Below are 20,633 nucleotides of genomic sequence, written 5' to 3'. Positions count from 1 at the left end.
GACAGAAGCAGTATCTGCATGGTTTATGTTTTGGAGGCGTTTGAAATACCCCACTGTGGCAGTTCAGGAGCAATTCAACCATCGCTTTTGGGACAAATAATCTAAACAACCATGGAGCAGGCAAAGGGTATCGGATGCGCAAAGGACACCGCAGCCCTGGTCACCAAAGCCAAGCTCCAACAACCTGAACAATCCCCCGTTTATTGTCTTCAAACTTTGTGCGAATAGTTTGAGCACCGATGCGACGACATTCCGTGTATAACAAAGGATGTATGAGTTTTCTTTTGACCTAATGAATTTGACGCGCCGCCCGTCTGTTCAATGGAGGTCGCTTAATGGCTTGATGATATGTACAGCGGTGCAAACGGCATCCCGCGAGGTTCGATGATCACTCCAGTCCTTGCCAAACCCATCTGTTTTCAAGCATAGGTAGTCTGTGTCGTGCCCAGTAGCGACTTGGTCTCCTCCTCCTTGCCTATCAGACCCAGACTTCGTATTTGGCCCAGCTTGGGCGCATTCTCGCGAGGGTGTGCTGCTTCTGCTTTTCGGAGAGCTTTCTGTATCGCCACCGTTCTCGCATACTAGATCATATGATCAGTTTCCAAGCTTCCCTTTGTTCATATGGCCAGGACGATCTCTACCTCTTTCTTGTGATGTAGGCATTCGTAGTAGTCTTCTAATCGTGGGGCACAGACGCCTTTGGCTCTGGCTTCAGGGTCGTGTTGATTGATGACATAGCAAGACATGTACTCTTGCCAAAAAGGAAAGCATCGGGAGACACCTGTAGGTGAGAAAATCAGTCAGGATAAAGCTCCAGTTGATTGTGAGATCTCAAGCTTGCGGAGGTTGTGCACCGCGAGCGGGATGACTCGCCTCCATTTAAACCGTAGCCGGACGCCATCGTCAATAATGAAACTTATGAGGGACAGCAAACCCGCGAATCGCAAAGTCGAGTGGTGACAATGTTGTCGGCGCTGCGCTGTGTGGGTGTCGGGCAGCAGGTGAAGAGGGACAAGTCGAGGTTGGAGCAAAGCCAAGGTTCGGACTGGTCCGAATCTCCGACTCTGACGCAGTTGTTTGGTGGACACTTGCCGGTGCTTGCGAACTTTCCACGCTGTCTACACATAAACAACCCCTTCACGTTCTCTCAGCGAGGGCGCCTATCTGCAACATGCTCTCCGATCTTGCGGTATGAAGTCTCCGAATCGGCTAACGGACGCTCACGTCGTCCTTTCCGCCGTTCAGGCTACTTCTGACGGCGATCTGGACTCACTGCGCAACATCGTCCGCTGGCGGCCCGACATCTTTTCAACTACGTTCGTATATCGACTGCTACTATCTTTCTATCCTGCAGAAATTTCTGAACAATCTGCTCTGGTCAAACTTCTACATGACCTACGGAATCGATCCGATGATGCCAGAGAGTCCGAACCTCCGAGTATTGAGCCCTCCATAGCCAATCTCACCAACGACGATGCATTACGTCGATGCCACGCTTTGAGCTTGCGGCAGATTTCTGGAAATGAAACTATACGCACAGAAAGCGAGCTGGCTAATGTCGTTATTGAATGGGCAAAAAGATTGGAACAACTTCATGGATCTGCTCAGCCAGCTGGGGAATTTGTCCAACATTTCATCGACCAGGATGCTGATCTGCGACTGTGGTATGAAACATGTCTTGTCCCGGTAATTCGGCTGCAATATGAGTTCTACCCGGACAGTGAAGAGGTGATCGGCCTACAGGATATTGAGAAACTGTCGGATACCGAAGGTGTACGGACACTTCTTCAGTATGCGGTGAATACGCACAATCCTTCTGAGGTGGCAAGAGATCTCGACTGTGTGGTATCACCATGGGTTCGAGGGGCAAGTGAAGCAAAGAGGAGAAGAGTGGACTATTCTACTGAAGACACCCCGGTTCAGGAGGGACCGTGGGAATCTGTGTATGACTGGCTGATCTCCACAAGCATGACCGATTTTAGTGTTGCAGCAAAAGCCTACGCTGACTGGAAAGGCCCTATGGAGGACCATAAAACGACGAATGACTGTGTGGCACGGTTTGCTCAGACTGGCATGGCTATTATTTATGGATGCTCGGAGGCGTCACCAGAGGCCAAGAATGTCTGCAGACAGGTGCTTGTCAAGGTTGCAAAGCTTCTCGACTTAGGAATCACCGACCTCTTGCAGCCAGAACCAGATATATCACTACCTGAAGGTTTTACCAAAGACCTCGAAGAGACAGATTTGCTGATCAACGCTCTGCTAAAGAAATCAAACAAGTTCACACGAGTGAATGAGTCTTCCGTTCAGTTACTGACTGGGATTTTGGCCACGGCAGAGATATTGTCAGGTTTTGGTCTACCACGCACTACAAGGGACCTGGCACATGTTGCCATCTTCGGCTCAGACCGCCGTCACAAGGATGAACTTCGTCAATTGCTCCAACACGTTTCAATGCAGACTCGGCAAGAAATTGATTGGCGTTCTGTACGACAGCAGCTCCTTTGGCTCCAATCTTGGAGCAAAACTCGGCCAGTGAAGCCAGGACAGCAGCGGACAGCCTTTATCTCCCGCTTGCCCGTCAGCTATGTGGAAACTCAAATCCTCGACGCATTGCTGAAGGCTGCCCAATATGGTATCGTCAAAGAGGTGTACCTGGACAACCCGTTGCCGTCTCTTTCCGTATCCGAAGTCGAAGCCCGTGTTGTCGCCGCGATCCTCGAGGCCTATGATAATGCCAGCAACGGGAACAGAGATCGTGGCGGTATGAAGCGGGCAAGCGAGATTTTGAAAGCCTTCCGACCAAACTTCCCCCAGTCCCCTGGTCTTTCGGACATCGATCACTTGATCAAAGCCACTCACAGTCTGTCGTTCTACCAGCTCACCCTGCAGCATGGTGTTCCTTTCAAGCCCGTCTCCATTCGAGTGCAGAAAGATCCGCTAAACCTGGTAGAAAAGGTCTTGGAACAGGACGTGAGAGCATACACCAAGCTGGACGACCTGCTAGAGATAGGTCGTAATCTCATCCGTGCTCATCTGCCAAACCGAGGGAATGTGATAACAGAGGAATCGGAGCCTCTTCAGTCACGTCTCTTGGACGCTGAACACAGAATAACATACCAAGCGGTCATGGCAGCTCTGGGTGCGAATGATTTCGACACGGCATATGCATATATCACAACCCGGCTCAACACACCTGTGGAGCAGTCTGCGTCTTCTGGGTTTGTCGATGATGTCTCCTGGCGCGCAGCCTATGCGGCTGGCAAATATCGGCCCAGCACGTCGCCGAAGAGTTTGAATTCACGGATAGACAGTTTGACACAGAGGATGGAGCTCCTCTCACGAGCCTTGATGTTGGCACCTTCTGGGGAAGCTTTGTCGGGAATACTGGCTACTTGGCGCCGCTACGAAGAAGAGCTAGATGGGCTCAAGATGCAAGCTGTGGAGGAAGAGCGAGCTTTTGAAGCCAGAGCCGATGCCACTGTGCCTGGAGCATTTGGTCTCGACCATCGGGATGCAGATGTAGCGGAAACGAAGCGCGTCATGGCGCGTCGGTCCGGGCCGAATGGGGCAGGGCCTTCTTATGAGGAAGAAGCGCCGCTGGGTCTGTTCGATGTTGCCAGAGGAGCTGCATTGGCGCTACGGAAAAGTGCTGCTTTCCCACTGGGTTCCGGAGGGTTGGGAGATCTCAAGATACACTCAGACACAGCGAAACAACGCGATGCACAAAGGGAGCAAGCCGGCTCTCCAGTGTCGGACGATGGAGGAAGGGTACGAAAGAGAGATATGGTTGCGAATATGGTAACAAGTGGCCTGGTGAGTGGAATGGGCTGGGTTCTTGGTGCTCAACCCCGGGACAGGCCGGGTGGACAAGGGGAGTAAAGGCCAATATCGAGTGAGTGGAATGACTTGGTGGAATGTTCTTGATGTGTTCTTGATGCTCTCAGGCTCGACAATATCAGCGATTCGTTTCTGCCAACTTCATGTCAGGGTGTGAGAAGCGATCTCCTAGTGGGTCGCAGCCTCGTTACCTCCCACATGGACGACTTTGTTAGTGACACACAGTGAATAGAAGCAGGTCAATGGCTTCATGAGGAAAGAGTTCCGATCGTCAACTCTAGGAGTGCAGGTGCTTCAAGATGTGCCTCTGTTGTGCCTCGCTGTTCCTTCCGTCTTGGGTCGCTATCGCACAATTGTCGTGGTCGTCATTGTCATCGCCGTCGTCGCAAATTCACGCTGTCTGTCTGCTCATTCACGTCAACCATCACCCTCTCCAACCAATTCCATGCTCCCTCCACACTTCCGACCGATGTCTTTCGATCAGTTCCTCTAGTTGTCAGTCGTCTATTGTTGACCTCTGTCACAAATCATGGCTGTCATTCCTCGAAAAGTCCTGCGCCCTCGTGGTGACGATTCGGGTCGGACATTCTCCATCATTTTTGCCATCATCGCCTTTCTTGTTGTCCTTGGGTGTGTGATCTGGGGCATTATCCTCCCGAAATATCGAAAGAAACGGGGCACTCGTCTGGGTCGATATTCAGTGACGCGCCGTTATCCAGCTTTCAGCTCTCCTCCTCGATTTCCGAGCCATCCAGCCCTGCTGCGTGGGTTTCACAAACAACCTCCCATTCCTGTCCAACGATATGACCCGAGAGTTGAAAGTCCTTTCCCCAACAGTCCAGCACCCGTTCACACAGCCCATGGTACTGTCCAAGCAGACTCAGTCAAGCCAGCCGTCCATACCTATGAGCTTTTGACTCCACCTCAATGCTGGCCTTCAACAAGAAATCACATGCAAACCATGCCACAAAGCCACTTGCGAGCAGCAAGAGAAGGCGTAGGGGTTGACCCGCGGGACTTCACCACATTCGGAGGGAAGCATGATTACATCCTACCGGTTCCGGAACCTCTTGTCTTGAAACCAAGACCTGCAGGAAGACCACCTCCCCTGACGAGGCAACTGGACCGATTTCCTTTGCCTTTCAGCTCCAGCCGAAAAGGAGGACTTGTCCATCCTGCCAAACTTTTTCAAGAGTTGGAATTGAGAAACTCAGAGTCTACTACAGACACGTTCGGAACACCTTCTCCAGCACCTCAACATTCTGGTCATCCGACTGCAGTAGAAATGTTAGTGATGAGACCATCCGCAAACTGCCGGACCGCTCCTGGAAATATTCCGCGCGAGTTGCACAAACCTGAGGGATGCAGAGGACACGATGCGCAACATATTGGCCCGGTGTCAGTAACAAATCTCCAATCCAAGAAGTGTGACGCGACAGGAACACCAAAGGCGAAGTACCCGCGCAAGCAGGAGGGGTTGGAAAGGATGGGTACATTGACAAGACCAAAGACTCCTGTGTCGGAAATCAGAGATTGGTTCGATCGAGCAGCGAGCAATGCCAACAAGGAGAAAGATCCATCCAAGCCTTACACACCGTCCACCAATCCCTTCACAACGCCTGGACGTACATCGACGCCTCTGACTTCACCAACGCAGTCTGCGAAGAAGTCACAGGTTCTGGCAACACCGTCGCGGCCAAAAGGTTTTGCCCCTCGCATCAACGCGCCATCACACAGCCACCGGAGAACCCCCAGTTCTGTGATCCTCCCGTCCCCCGAAAAACTCCATGTGTTGCAGCAGGCGGCACCGAGCAAACACAAGGTAGCCAAAGGGTCTCCTGCGAAAGTTTTCAAACGGCGCTCAAATTCGGTACGTGCCAAAATCGTGTCATGGTCCCAGCTACGACCCACCAAGCGAATCTCGCGGCGTTACTCTGCTTCGTCGCTATCGACCATTTTCAAACCGATCTTGAACACGACGAGCAAGCACAGCCGGGGCACGTCTAGCATATATAGCCGTGACGTGAGAGAATTGAGTTTCACAGGAGGGCTAGATCGTCAAGGAGGAGACGTCGAGAACAACGGTCAACTTGTATCCGGGTTGCCGGCAGGGAAGGGCAGTCACTTGCCACACAAACCATCGGCATCTATTGACCATCTGAAGTCCAAGATTGACAACTGGGACCTTCACACAGGCGACCTGGATGTGTCCATGATGCCTCGATCAACCATCAAACGGTCGGTTTCGGATTCTGGGCTTCGTTGTTCGACTTCGCGCAATTGCGATGAACTTCACACAAGCGGGCAGGTCGCTGGCGAGATACCACATGAAGGTCCCCGCAAATCCATTCCGCTCATTCAGATTGGGCGATCCAGCGACGACGTCTTTGGGATCGAAGCAGATGGATTCCAACCTCACCAAGTGAGTAGATTGATGAACAAAATTGGACAATTCGAGGCAGCCCCAATCGTTCTTGGTGGCCTGGGCCACGGCACCGCGCCAGGAGGTGGAGAGTGGATTTGAAGAGAAACCTAATGAGGTAGTGGGTCTGTGCAAGCGACGGGCAAACAAGGACAAGGATACCACGATATGACCTGGTGTTAATGGCTGAACGAGAAAAAGATGAAAAATGTGCTCAATATGTGTCGCGCCAGAGCTGAGCCAAATGAGTGACAGCATACCGTGTGATAGGAGATGGGCATATCACGAAGAACTTCCCTGGAGGGATAGTATGGGAGATACGGAAATCCGCGTACCATCAATACCCGGTACCATCAATACCTGGATAGTAACTAGGTAGCCAATGAAGAAAAAGTTCTCTGCAGCATTGTTGGTCAAAGGCCTTGTAAGGCACAAGGCTGTGTTTCGTGGTGATCCTTCTCGTGCCCTTGGGATTCGTCGTTACTCAAAGGGCTGGGCGGTGGCGGTGGCTAAGGAGGCTGGGAGGCTGAAAAGAGCCAATAATGCCACCACACCACGTAACTTGGTGGTACGAGGCACCAAGCAAGCGATTGGGACCTGCATTGGCGAACGCCGCCGAGAGGCAATATCTACTACATCTGAAAATTTCAGGAAGTGTTGAAGTCGTCGTGGTGGGAGAATAGGTCCATGCGCGCGAGTGTGAGCAGCCCTGTACTTGTATCAGTATTCGAACCAGCCCTTCCTCAGAGGTGACGTATCCCACGCAGTCATCTGCTCAGTTATATGTACGGAAGTTGAGTCAGACTGGTGATATTACTCCTTGTCGGCCCCTGTTTTGTCAGGATGGTGGCCACGGCGGACCGAAAGTGTGGATTTTGTTCAACTGCTACCAACGCAACGGGCATCCACCGCGGTCCCACATCGTTGCAGACAAATGAAGAGCCTTTTTTTCCCCTGCGTTCGCACACAAAAACGACGAAGGATTTTCCTCAAGACTCCGAAGGCATGGCCAACGCTCTCCGTGTCAGGATATCGTGGATGTTGAAGATACGACCGCCCCATGCCACGCCACAAGCCTCGATGGGAAAAGCCACAACCTGCGATCGATCCAGGACAACAACCACGCGCATTTCCTCGGTGGGTATCAGGCCCAGTCTGAACAGCCTCTCATTGTTCCCGATTGTGCCCTACGGAGTAACTATGGGGTGGCCTCAGGCGCCTGATAGCATCATAGCCTGACCTCCTCTTCGATGGCGGTGGAGAGCGCTTGAACCTTTCTGAAACATCCCTGGCTGGCTATGCAACTGCGACACCACCAGTGATGATCCTCCATCTGGACTGGTCATTACATGTCGATGGACTACCTCGTACATTGTCGGGCCCCATGTCTCTCCACTGTCTCTGCACATCATAATATCTAGTAAGAAAGATTTTCGATTCCTTTCATCTGTTCATACAAACTCTGGCATTTTGACATTTCCCCCGCGTCTCTGTCCCTCTTTCCACTGCAGGTCGACCTGATATCCATTCGAAAACTTGTGTGAATCGTCTCTTTTGTTTTTTTTTTTTTCGTACTACTCAAGCTGGGAGGTTGTAGCACTGGGTGCATAATGGCTCTATCAAGGCTGGTATGTTTTGAGTTTCTGATGCGCTCGGACCATGGAGGAGGAACTCGAGTGCTGACAAGTCATCGCAGGTCCTTTTCACATCGCTCCTCGCCGCCTATACTTCGGCTGTCCCTCTGATAAAACGCGCCACCGACGTAGTTCAAGGGAAACTTGGGAGTGACGGGTTCTGGAATGACTACGACGGTACGCAGTGTTGACTGGAAGAGCAAGGAGAGAAGGCTAACGGGTGGGGGCTTGTCAAAATAGGTGGTCAGAACAGTTATACACTGTACACGGGCAACGGCTCGATAGCGTCAGGATGGCCGTCGAGTCTGTCGTGGATCTCGTTCAATGACATGTGGGTGGCCAACCAGAAGATCATATCTCGAAGTTGTAACAACCTCTACAAACAACCCAACAACTCGGACCGGGAAATCCAAGACCTCTACGACGCAATCAAACAGGTGTCCCAACAGACACGGGTGGACCACCGCTTTATTCTGGCCGCCGTGATGCAGGAGACGGGAGGTTGTGTGCGTGCTAAGACGACCGTGTCGCCCGACGGCACCGTGAGGAACCCAGGACTTTTGCAGTCCTTCAGGGGGACGCACTCCTGCAACGACGACGGCAAAGTGCAGAATCCATGCCCGAAGGATCAGATTCTGGGCATGATTCAGGATGGAGGTGAGATGCGAATCCCCAAGTCTCCCATTTTAGTCGTTGGTTGAGCAAATGTTTTGGCTAACACTTCTTTATTTGCAGTGGCTGGCACGGCTAGCGGCCACGGTTACGCAAGCGACATCAATGCCCAGGCTGACATTGCCGGTATCGACTACGCGGAGGCATACTATCGCGGAGCACGACTGTACAACTCTGGCATTATCGACGATTCGGGGGATCTGGGCAAGGGCCCAGCCACGCATTGCTACGCCAGCGACATCGCCAATCGGCTGACAGGCTGGACGGACGCCCCATCCACATGTACATTGGATTCCAGCAGTTAAACCTATTTTTGTGTCAACCAACCAGAGAGGAACGTGTGAAGAGCTATATGTCATTGAGCAGAAGCAAAGTCGCTGTTGTGAACAGGGTGCTTTTTCCGGCTTAGGGAAGGGCAAAGGGCGAAAAAGGGGTTATCAGGTACGTCGTCTCCGAAAGCCGACACAAAGTGAGTATCCTCGACGACGACAAGAAAATCTTTTTTGCGTGGCGTTTGATATGATGCTCAGGGCTGGCTGGCGCTCTGCTTTTTGGGGCGATGGAATGAACAACAGACTGTGTACGTACGTATGGAAAAGGTTCGTCGTACACCGGCGGCGGCCGTGGAGGCCATTTGTCCAACTGGCACAATGTGCTTCGGGAAGGAATCGGACTCGAATCCAGCGAGTGAGGCGAGGCCGCACATGAAATATAAGATTAATTTTTTTTACTGGACACGATTCTCTGTTGATGTTCATCACATGTTTTTACACCACCGCGACCGCGAAGAAGGGACTCTTCCAATCCAGTTCCCACTCAAGAACCAGAGTGGAGGGGAGGGTACGGTACATCATAACAATGGCATATCAACGTGAAACCACGAGGAGATGAGATACATTGTTCGGAAGATGAGGGAAGTCAAAAATTCACGTTTGTCACTTCACATGCACATACACAACCCACACACTGTCTCCCGGGGGTCGGGTCTCTTTGTTCTTGAAACACTCTCTGGATTCTGGTTTCTGATTTCCGGGAGACTTTAGAAACCACTTTCACTTACAGCCTTGATCCAGATCATCTGTCTCACTTGATCTCGCATCTTCCCTTTCTGCCCCTCTTTGTTTTGCTGACACGGATTCAATGGCGTCCGAGACAGGTCTCAAGGCTGAGACTGAGACTGAGACAGAGGTGGACGCGGTGGTCATGGGTCCTAGAGAGACAATCGCCGTCGGGCAACGTGTCAGCGAGGAAGGTCTCCAAAAGGATGGTGAGTATGGGAGTGGGAGTCAGTCGACGCGGCGAAGGGAAAAGGAGGGGACCTATCTAACTTGTGCCTTCGCAGGTTCTGTGTCAGGAAACCAGAATCTAAGCGTCGAGTCTGACGTCGACATCGACGCTGGCGCCACTGCCACAGCCAAGACAACCACAACCACTCCGGCCACCACCACTGCCGCCACCGCCGCCGCGACCGACCAAGAGAAACGCGATCTCATCGGGCACTACGCGGACCTCTTCTTCCACCACTTCCGCCGGCACCGCGACCCTTTGGAGCGAATGGACGTCGTCAATCACGAGATCTGGGGGCGCGCGAAGCTGGACCGGCGGTACCTGAGCATCTGCGCCCTGCACGCCGAGTACTTCCTCATGATGTCGCAGTACCTGCGGCACACGCCGGACGTGCTGGAGAGCGCGTGCCGCGAGCTGTCCAAGTTCCTCGACGTCCAGCAGTACTGGTGGCCGCTGTGCGTGAACCTACCGACATCATCGCAGGCCAGGAGGCTCGCGCTGGTCGATGCCGTGTTTGAGCGCGTCCGGGATCCAAATTTCGACGTCGCTGCGTTTCAGGCCGAGTATGCCGCGTCGCACTCGGAGGACTTTGACGAGGGCGTCGTCGATATCCTCCACGCGTGGCTCAATGTCGCCGCGGCGGCGGGGGGTGAGGCGAGGAATATCCACTGAAGGGCCAAGTGAAGTGGTTCGGCGGAGGTGAAGGCGGAAACGAGCCTGGAGAGAGCAGGACTCCATCACAAGAGGCGATTGCGTGCCTAGAAAGCGAACAGGGAAAGGTGGAGAGGGGAGAGAAAGGCAGAGTGGGCTTTTGCTTGTGATGATAGGCAGCAGCGTTCAAAGACAGAGAGTGTTCTAAGCATCCTTTTGCGCTGTCAGGTAGTCATTCCGTCGTGCTCGGCTCAATTACACAGAAAGGGGCAGGAAAGGAAAACATATGCTGGTCCTTGATCGAGTTTCATGGACGAGAGGGACGCAATACCAGCATAGGATGGACGGGGAAGGATGAAACACGCACGACCGAGGTCGCTCTGCTTGGAGTCGTCAGAAGTCAGAAGTAAGAAGTCAGAAGTCGTGTTTGGGCTGCGTGGCAATGGCTAAACCTGTGCATGGGATGGATGGACGGATGGATCTCTTACCAGAGGGAGAAAAGATACTTCTGCGAGCTGAGCTTACGGAACACATCTTCTTGGTCCCCCTCTCTCCTCCCTTTTCCCTGCATTTCTGCGTCGGTTGTCTTCTGTCCTATACACCTCCATAAATCTGAGGGCGGTGTTCTATAAGACGTCCCAAGCACTTCCAAATGGGCTGGGGTCCGAAGCGGGCGTCTTTGTATAGTTTCGGACATTATCAGAAACCGACTTCATTTGCTAGTGGATAGCCGCGTCCCAGTCCAAGTCGTTCCAATAACGAACGCACTGTTGAGGCTAGAGGCAACAATGTATTTCATCATGTCAAGATGGGCCAGCCATGCTCGAGCCGAGCCATGTCCTGGTTTGCGCACGTCGGCAGGACCTAGAGCCTCGAAAGCTGAAACGAGATCATTCGAGTTGTCGGGCTGTTCTGGGATAGTGATTTCTAGACCGGTTTGCGCTGCAGCGGCCAGCAACCCTCAAGTCTAAAAGCAGCGTGGCGGAAATGCCAGGTCGGTATGGGTCCTAGGCCTCGGCTCCACTTGAGCTCCAAAACGGCAGAGACGGAGATAAGCATTTCAATTGTCCCGCATTCGACGAACTTAGTAAACCGCTTCGCAGGCGGTCGCCCGATCAGAGTCAATACCTCATCACTATCCGCAGTCTGCGGCCTGGTCTCTTTCCCTTAACTCTTTGACTACCTTCACTTATCTCAATTAAGCCATGGCCAATTCCCCAGATTCCCGCGAAGGATTGAGTCCCTCGCCGTCCAACATCCTCGATATCTTTTCCGTTGACGATGACGATGATGACGGCGAAAGTTACCACCCCACCGAGGAACATAGTACCGACGCAGGTGGCACGCAGGATGAAGACAGCGACGCTGATTTCACTGGTACATACCAGCCATATTCTGAGAGATGTATGGCTTTTGACTGGCTACAGATGCCCAGGAGACTTTACACGGCATTGAAATAATCTACGAAGGCGGAGATGATGACGAGGAAGATGAAGATGAAGATGAGGGAAATCACACCGAAACTGAAAATGATGGTGGTGCTACGGGCTCGCGGACAGCCACCCGACCTTCCCCAGGTTGGTTTTAACTACCACCTGCCGGCCTGTTTCTTCCACTAAACTATTTGCAACAGTGACTGTTAATGACATCCGAGGCCTACTTAATGCCAGTGCGCCTCTTCGGCAACTTATTCTTAGTCGGTACCGCCTGTTAGGCCCGAACGGTCGAGACCTCTTCGCCGACGATGATGATGACGACGATGACGAGCCGTACGGATATGGCGGTTTCAGTCGCCGTCGGCGGGTTCAACGACAAAAGCCAAAGGGTGACCGCTTCCCCAAAATCCCGAGCGAAGCTGGAAAGGCGCTGATGAACTCGGGTGCTTATGGTTGTCGAGACACATACTTGGACATCCGACGCAAGAGACGACGTACAGTCAGTGAACGCCTACTATGGAGACGTCTGGGGTTAGAGGCACGATCCACCATGAGACGGCAGAACAATCTCATCGCCCAAGATCAAGTACCCAACTCCAACACTGCCGACAAGATCATCCACTATGACTCGCGAGCCTACTCGGGTCAGTTTTCCGACGACGGGAATTTCTTCTTTAGCTGCACACAGAACTTCAAGGTTCGGATGTACGATACATCCAACCCTTATGAGTGGAAATACTACAAGACAGTCGATTACCCCTTTGGACAATGGACGATCACAGATGCGACACTGAGCCCGGATAACAAGTGGCTGGCATATTCCTCGATCAGGCATACGGTGTGCCTCGCCCCGACCGACCCAACGGACCACTCGGACCATACTTTGTTGGATTTCACCAACTTTGCTCCTGGATCAGGAATGGGCCGACCGACCTACGGGTACATGGGCCGGCATGGTTTTGGTATCTGGTCCTTGCGTTTCAGTGGTGACGGAAGGGAGATTGTCGCCGGAACATCAGATCACTCGGTCGTGGTGTATGACTTGGAGCGTGGTCAGTCGACTGTTCGTCTTTCGAACCACGAAGACGATGTAAATGCGGTCTGTTTTGGTGACAAATCCTCACCCCACATCCTTTACTCGGGTAGTGACGACCAAACGTTGCGAGTTTGGGACAGACGATCAATGGCGGATGGCCGTCCCGCCGGCATTTTCGTCGGCCATACAGAGGGTCTCACGTACGTTGACTCAAAGGGCGACGGTCGCTACGTCCTCTCCAACGGCAAGGAACAGATGATGAAGCTTTGGGACCTTCGGAAAATGATTTCTCCAAACGAATTCTCCAAGATCGACATCCGTTCGTACACCACAAACTTTGACTATCGATTCTCTTCGTACGATGAAGACGACTACGTTCCCAATCCCAAAGATTGCAGTGTAGTAACATTCCGGGGCCACTCCGTCCTCAAGACACTGATCCGGTGTCACTTTTCGCCTCCAGGGTCTTCCAACTCTCGGTATGTGTACAGTGGCAGTGAGGATGGAAAGGTATACATCTGGAATATGGATGGTACCCAGAAGGCCACAATCGACGTCTATGCAGCAACGAGGCACACGAGACCGAGAAATGATGGAAGTGACGGCTTCGGCGGTGGAGGCTATGGGTACGAACTACACGGACATCACAACAGTGTGTGGAAGACATGCGTCAGGGATGCAAGCTGGAGTCCCACTGCGCCAGTTCTGGCTGGTAAGTTCAAATCTCCATGTACACAGCTTCTGCGGCTTTGCAGACTACTTTTCTGCCAATCGGGCTTGAAAGACATGTGCTAATATTATCGGTTAGCCACGTCTTGGAACGGCTGGGGTATGGCTACGGGCACAGTCTCCGTACATTCCTGGAACGACGGCGCCGAGGACGACGAGGCTCTTCCGGCCATGTCTTCGAACTACAACGCCCGCCTCGATCCCCGAGAGGACTTTGACAACGCCATGCGCCGCGCTAGAGGTGGAAACCGGGGCGACCCGACCAACAGCAGTCCCTCTACGACGCGGAGTCGCGCCGAGGGCAGAGGTCTGAGGAGCAACGTCGTCCGGCCTGCCAGGTTTGGTGACGACGAGGGCGGTGGAGGCAACATCTGGTGACAATCACTGGCGGATACGGCGAGGATGGTAGGGAGACGGCTGAGTCTGAGAAGCGGCCTGCGGCACCACGACGAGACGGAAGGCAACGGGAGGGGATAGAGATGTTTTGTCTCCTCGTTGTTCCATCGCGACCGTCGAGAGCTATCGCCGTGCCTGTGCTGCAAACCCAATCCATCCAAGCGGTATCCTGGGACTTTCCCAACAAGGCGTTGCGTCTGTATATGCCCTCGTCTATGTGTGTGAGCGTGAGTGTGAGTGTGGTTGTACATACGAGGGAGAAGAAACCCTTCCTTTGCTCTGAGCGAACGCTCTTGAAAAGCAAGCGCGACACGAAGCCGACCGAAAGGAGGAGATGGCCGAACCACTACTAGGTAGCGAAACAGCCAGCCAGGCCCCGACCCGTCTTTTCCACGGCCCCGAGTCACTCATTCCCATTCCCACTCCCGTCCCCATCGCCATGACCATTGCCATGAAACCCCTTTCGAGGTTTCGACGCTAAAAAAGAGCCCGCCATTTTATACACATACGCATACGCATGAACTGATGAAAACACATACCTTGGGGAACACTCCAAAAGCCACACACTCACTCAGACTAGACGAATAGATGAATTGAGATTCGGGGTGCCATTCTGGTTTTTGGTAGGGTCAGGACTAGGCCTAGGACTAGGACTTCAAGGTCAACGGTACATAAAAAAATACTCTAAAGTAAATAAATACTTCTCACAAGTATATGATGGATGTCACGAGAATACGATATAGTCTTGGATGTGCTGGGCTGGACTGGGCTGGGGTCAGCTAGGCTGGTTGATCTGGGTGGATGAAAGCTGGGCCTGGACCTGGACCTGGATCTGGATCTGGACAGTAGAGAGTGCATAGCATAGCCTAACATAGCATAGCGTATACACAGACACAGACATACAGACCACATACACACACACACACACACACACACACACACACACACTCTCTCTCTCTCTCTCTCTCTCTCTCTCTCTCTCTCTCTCTCCAGAACGTCGAGGAGATAGGCATCGGTGCTTGTCCAGAACAGACGGTCTTGTGTGCAGTATGACAGGCTCTCGAGATCGTCGAACTAGATTTTTCACAACGACATTATGAATTTGGAAGAAAGATGCATGCACTGCTCGTCGAGATCAATTCGATTCAGCTTTTTCCCCTGCGCACCCCCGTTTTTCCCCTGCTCGACGGTCCCCTATATCTCTTCTCCAGGAACCCCCGGGGGTGAATGAAATAGTAATACAAAAACGCTCAGGTAGGTAGGTGTTTGGTGTGGCAATGACGGTGCAGTCGTCATGCATTGGAAGATTCGAGGGGGGATGATTTATGCGACCATCCGAATTGTCTTGTTTTCTTGTCTCCCCTCCAGGTTCTGTCGTCGCTTGTGTATGTGAACTATCCCACTAATACGTTGTTGACGGGTATGTGTACTGCACGCAAGGAAAGCCCATGCGGGTTATGCTATTAGCATTTTGCCTCTTGTGTCTATGTCCGGAGCTTTTTGTTCTTCTGGTCCACGCCTCGAATCCGGCGAAGAGAGGAAAAGGGGGAGGTACGCACTCAGCTTGATGAAGTAACCGATCGCGCCCATGATCAGGAATCCCATGCCCACGGCCTGCGAGATTTTGATGAATTCCCTGCGGTCCGCTGTTTACCGTGAAACAAAAATAAGTCAGCACCTGCGGTATTGAGCGAGCGAGGTTGGGGCACTGCCGGTATAACACATGGAGGGCCAATGCGCAGCTTTGCGAAAGTTGCGGAGAACGCAGTAAATACAGAAATACGATTTTGCACTCTGCTCCTGCTCCTCATTGTATTCCCTCCGCCACTGCTACCATGTGTACTGCATTCGGGGTCCTTTCCAACAAGCAGCGCAAGAGGGAGAAACGTACGCTTTGTGCATCTGTTAATGAACTGTGTTCCGTCCTTGAAGAATTCCTTGGGCACGTCGGCAATCTCTTGCAGTATGTCAGACATCTTTTCTATCGAGTTTTTCTTTTCCCCGGAGGGCAATTGACGCGACCTCGTGGTGTAGAAGGTAGAAGGTGATAGAGGTGGCTCGATTTCGGGATGGGCGTTGTATCAGTCGGTCAATGCCGGAGACCACTTTTCGCGAGGGTAATTAAAATGCGGCTTGGGAAGAAAGGTGTTCAAAATTCGATGTTGTCCGTGATCACCAGAAAACAGGCAGGAAACTTGTGAGAATAAATTAATTGGTTGGATGGATGTTTTGTCTGAGAAAGTTGTATCAAGTCGCCATGTGCCGCAGAGCAATAGGTGGCTTCAGCGAATTGTTAACTGCGCCGCCCAGGATCAGGGGAGCGAGACAGGGTCGATTGCTTGGCGGGATTCTGGGATATTAAAGCGGCACGGCCATCATGCCCTCCTTGGGCCGTCACCACGAGGACAAATTTCCCGTTTGGTTAGATGGCTTCTACAATAGGAATGGCCCAAAGCTATCTTCCCCTGCGCAAGCATAGAACCAGATGCAATAGAACTATAGCCCTGATGAGACTGCTATCTCAAGTGGCAATACGGCTGGCAAACCGTGTGCTGTCAGCCCTTCCCCGAAAACTAATAGTACAGTAACTTTTCGCTCCGGTTTGCCTGACCCAATACCCAGCGGTCAATATAGACTGATTCGTCCGAGGCTTTTGCATTACCGAAAGGTTCCACAGCACAGCCAACTTTGCCTGATATCCCGTCAAAATCCCAGATGGTAACGGCCAGGCTGCTGGCAAATTGTACCATCAAGAGCAGGCTTCGTGGTTAGAAGCCAAATCCATTGCCGACTTCGAGATCTTCGGTCGCGGCTGACCGCTCCGTCATCTCCGTTCCTACACGGCCCAACCGACGCGAATATCGAGGCCCTCCTCGCCTGGACGAATCCATTGACGACATCGGTTGCCGGCCTGTTTGGACGTGAGCTGGTACCATGGTCGGTGGCTGCATGTTCTTATGCTGGACTCCGCTGAGGTTCGTACGGCGTCTCGCCCATGTCTGCTCAACGACCCGCTCTTTATAATCATCCAGACGGCCCGGAGCCCCGTAACCCAACGTGGGCAGCACGGCGCCAGAGTCTTGGTAGTGCGAGGGTGCGACTCGCCTGCGCCTCCGGATGAATCTATTGGTCCAGCTAGCGGGGCTGTTTTTCTCGACAATAACATCGGATTCAGTGTCTGGGTGAGATATGCGCCTCCTATCGTGCTTCCCTTTTCTCCGACGATGCTTCCGTGGCTCTCTCTTGAGCCACCAAGTTTTGATGTCCCCAACGACAAAGGCCACTCCAATCAACGGCACGCTGAGAGCCAGACCTATGCCGATGATATACTGGAGTACCCAGTTCAAGTGTAGTAATCCAGAACCAGTTCCGGCAGGGCGAGGAAACTCAATGATATCGATCGCAAAAAAGCTCGCGAGAAAGCTTAGTGGGAGGAAAACAATCGTAACAATGGTGAAGACCATGATGGTCTGTCCCTGTCTTGCCGCCTCTTCGGCCTGCTTTCGCTGAGCCCTCGCCTCAACAGCATTAGCGTGCTTCTGCTTGAGGTCCAGGACTTGGGTCAAATTGTCGTTGACACTTCTGGCTTGCCGGGCCATGCGATCGAGATCCTGAAGATCCAGATCAACCAGTCGTTGCTGCTCGCCAACTTTGTTGAAGAGGTCGAATTGATTAGACTCGGACACATTCTTGGAGGCACGGAGAGTCGCGTCCAGGTCACCTAGCACTTGCCTTTGCTGTCGAAGAACGCTCGTGAGGATTTCCAATTCGTCTTCAACGTCCTTACATTCCACCAGAAGAGACGCTTCTTTGTCTATGTTCAACAGATCATTCACGAAGGAGTCGGATGCCTGGCGGTGATCATGTAACGTATCCAGGCTGTCATTCGTAGTATCGCCGGCTTCTTGGTGCTCATCGGATGACCAGCCCGAGGAGTAGTCATTCTCGAGCATCCCCTGTTGAGACTCCCAGGGGATGTTGCCACTATCATAACCTCTGAGCCAGAGAGAAGACGCTTCTCGAAAGCACCGGAAGAGCTTGGTCTCTTTCCTCGTCAGCCGTCCAATGCTCAGTTGAAACATCTCAGCGAACAACAGATCATCGCTGTGCTGCATATCGTTACTGTCCGGTCGGTCGCCATTGTCCCAGTACTGTCGATCAAAAAGGCCTGTACATCGCTCTGTGATGACGGTGGCCAGTTCAAAGACATTCCTGACAGGAGGGCGGGTAGTGGAGTTGATATCCTCGACAACGCCCTCGAATAGATTTAGAGGATCCCGGTGTGGTTGGCGCCATCGCTCTGGAAAGCACGAAATGAGTAGATTGCCAAAGGTGATCAGCCACAACTGGTCGACCATGAAAATCTTAAGTTTTGTCCCTTTTTTCTTGCAGAATCGATACACAACCTGGTCAGCGTCTTGATGATCGGTCCGCGAGCTGTGATGCTTGAATTGATCTAGTGTCCGACGAGGATGAAGATCCGTCGAGTCTCCCATGTAGCCGTGGATAAGAAGTCTGTCCTTGACAACACTGGATAACTCCGAGTCGTCAAGAGCATGCGTGCTCTCCGCCGGCTCGCGTATGGTCTGGGTCAGTGATGCTCTGTTTTTGTCTGTCTCCCAATGAAGATATGGCATCAGCAAGACCATCACCTCTTCGTCTTGTCGGACAGGGAGTACCACCGACGGCTCTGCGGGTTTGCACGATGCTGGGTGTCCTGCTTCCGTCGCTCGTTTCGGAGGCACCCACAAACGCTTGCAAGTCGGTCGCATGAACCGTGAATGGACCTCAGCGCCTCGATGTTGTTGTCGTCCAAGTAGCTGAAGCAGAGTCTTCAACGCGGTCACATCTCTGCAATCTCCTTCTAAGTACCATTTTGTAAGCAGAGCCTCAAGCCACGAGAGGTTATTGGCTGGCAGATGGATCCAGCGAAACAGTGGCTTCTTCGCCCCCTTCGTATCCAAGTTGGTGGGGATAGCAAACTTTTCCGGGTCTCTATCGTCGCGAGCGTAGAGGATTTGCCAAACGGTATTCTTATTGACCTTGTTCTTGATACCACTGTGAGAATCCTTGTCTTCGAAGAAATTGACCACTGCGGCTCGGAAGCGCTCGCAAGCCTTTTTGGCGATGCGGTTTGCGGGGGCTTCCAGCACATACGGTCGAAGTTCCTTCACAATATCCCAATGGCCATTCTGCGCTGCACGGATGAGAGGGGTGCTGTCGAAGCTATCCTTACTGTTCTTGTGGGCGTTACGCTCCCTCAAGATGCGCTTGACGGCACTCAGCTTCCCGCTCTCTGCCGCCCAGTGGAGGGAGGTCATCCCGGACGACGTTCGAGCATTGACATTGGCATTGGAGGTTAGCAGGGCGTCAATAGCACTTTCGTTTCCTTCTTTTGCCGCCCAAAGTAGAGGAGTCCAATCACCGTCACCTCTCGCTTCGATCTTTGCCCCAGAAAAGACGAGGAGTTTGATCATTTCAGGCTCATCATGCCTAGCCGCCAGGTGGAGGGCCGAATGCCCCTGATCGTTGGTTTGGTTGACGTCGACCACACCGACGCCTATGCGCAGCAATGCTCCGACCAAGGCCAATTGGCCTTTTGCCGCTGCCCAAAGAAGAGGCGTCCGACCTTCTCGACCTTGGCTATCTCTTTTGTTGAGGTTTTTGATCTTGGACAGAAGCGTCGACAAGGCTTTGGCACTCCATGCGGTGTTTCGCTTCGACTCTGAGGCCATGATTTGCAATGTATTCTTGCCGGCATGGTCTTCGATATTTGGATCCGCTCCGCGCTCAAGCAGAGTAATCATGACATCGTTGTGCCCGCGTAGACAAGCGTAGACAAGCGGCGTTCTCCCATCCGCATCCTTGGCCTCGAGTTCGCATCCGTGATTAAGGAGCAGATTGATGATGGCATTCCTGGTTTTGTCATTGGTATTGGCAATAGCGCTGTGCAGCGGACCTCTGCTGCCACCCGCATCGAACCTGGCGCCAGCTTCTAGCAACAGCCTGACACCAGTCTCGTAGCCGATGCTGATAGCTTTGGCAAGGATCGTGTGCAGGTCATTTTCGTGTCCGATGCCACTGGAGACGCTATCATGCAGAAGTCTTTGTACCTCTGCATCTCGCTTTTGCGCGACAGCTTTGGTGAGCTTGATGCGCAATTCTTGGGTGTCCACTATCGGCGTAGCCATCCCGCTGGTAATAGATTGCACATTTCTGATGGCCACGAGTCTGACCGATCACCAGGTATCGCTGGCGAGAAAACAATCCAGGAAGAAGTCAGGCTGAGTGGCGTTTAGTGTTCTCAGCTGCCCAGCCTCACCAATCTCACTGACAAAGTTTACCTAGTAGGAAAAAAAAGAGATGAGGCGCCTGGGGGCCAGGAAGCCTGCAAGAAATGCGGGTGATTGACCTAACGAGGAGGCTAGTCATGGCCAATTCCCCCCGCAATCGAGATTCTTGCAGGGATTGTCCTTTGGTGGCCTGAATCCTGGATAAACTCTGGTGTGCATGAATGGTCAGACCTTCAC

At 52.6% G+C, this 20,633-nt stretch overlaps 6 protein-coding genes across 6 annotated transcripts; 5 read left to right on the top strand and 1 right to left on the bottom strand.

Moving 5' to 3' along the window:
- Positions 1-1,191: 1,191 nt before the first annotated feature.
- On the top strand, positions 1,192-3,882 carry AYO20_00462 (hypothetical protein; the record flags this gene model as incomplete). The annotated part of the gene is made up of 1 exon (XM_022638773.1): positions 1,192-3,882. One exon carries the CDS (start codon positions 1,192-1,194, stop codon positions 3,880-3,882), a length of 2,691 nt encoding a protein of 896 aa, XP_022505056.1.
- Positions 3,883-4,369: 487 nt separating this feature from the next.
- AYO20_00461 (hypothetical protein) lies at positions 4,370-6,364 on the top strand (the record flags this gene model as incomplete). Its single annotated transcript, XM_022638772.1, has 1 exon — positions 4,370-6,364. One exon carries the CDS (start codon positions 4,370-4,372, stop codon positions 6,362-6,364), a length of 1,995 nt encoding a protein of 664 aa, XP_022505055.1.
- A 1,508-nt stretch (positions 6,365-7,872) lies between these two features.
- AYO20_00460 (hypothetical protein) lies at positions 7,873-8,873 on the top strand (the record flags this gene model as incomplete). The annotated part of the gene is made up of 4 exons (XM_022638771.1): positions 7,873-7,890; positions 7,959-8,073; positions 8,137-8,553; positions 8,632-8,873. The coding sequence occupies 4 exons, from the start codon at positions 7,873-7,875 to the stop codon at positions 8,871-8,873; spliced, it is 792 nt and encodes a 263-aa protein (XP_022505054.1).
- Positions 8,874-9,708: 835 nt separating this feature from the next.
- AYO20_00459 (hypothetical protein) lies at positions 9,709-10,527 on the top strand (the record flags this gene model as incomplete). The annotated part of the gene is made up of 2 exons (XM_022638770.1): positions 9,709-9,835; positions 9,911-10,527. The coding sequence occupies 2 exons, from the start codon at positions 9,709-9,711 to the stop codon at positions 10,525-10,527; spliced, it is 744 nt and encodes a 247-aa protein (XP_022505053.1).
- Positions 10,528-11,711: 1,184 nt separating this feature from the next.
- Positions 11,712-14,085, top strand: AYO20_00458 (hypothetical protein; the record flags this gene model as incomplete). Its single annotated transcript, XM_022638769.1, has 4 exons — positions 11,712-11,883; positions 11,934-12,083; positions 12,140-13,690; positions 13,787-14,085. 4 exons carry the CDS (start codon positions 11,712-11,714, stop codon positions 14,083-14,085), a joined length of 2,172 nt encoding a protein of 723 aa, XP_022505052.1.
- A 2,786-nt stretch (positions 14,086-16,871) lies between these two features.
- AYO20_00457 (hypothetical protein) lies at positions 16,872-20,294 on the bottom strand (the record flags this gene model as incomplete). The annotated part of the gene is made up of 1 exon (XM_022638768.1): positions 16,872-20,294. One exon carries the CDS (start codon positions 20,292-20,294, stop codon positions 16,872-16,874), a length of 3,423 nt encoding a protein of 1,140 aa, XP_022505051.1.
- Positions 20,295-20,633: the final 339 nt, after the last annotated feature.

The sequence above is a fragment of the Fonsecaea nubica genome (assembly GCF_001646965.1).
Source record: "Fonsecaea nubica strain CBS 269.64 chromosome Unknown Scaff2, whole genome shotgun sequence".
NCBI lineage: Eukaryota > Fungi > Ascomycota > Eurotiomycetes > Chaetothyriales > Herpotrichiellaceae > Fonsecaea > Fonsecaea nubica.
Note: the sequence above shows the minus strand (reverse complement) of the source record. Positions and strands in the feature narration are given on the sequence as shown.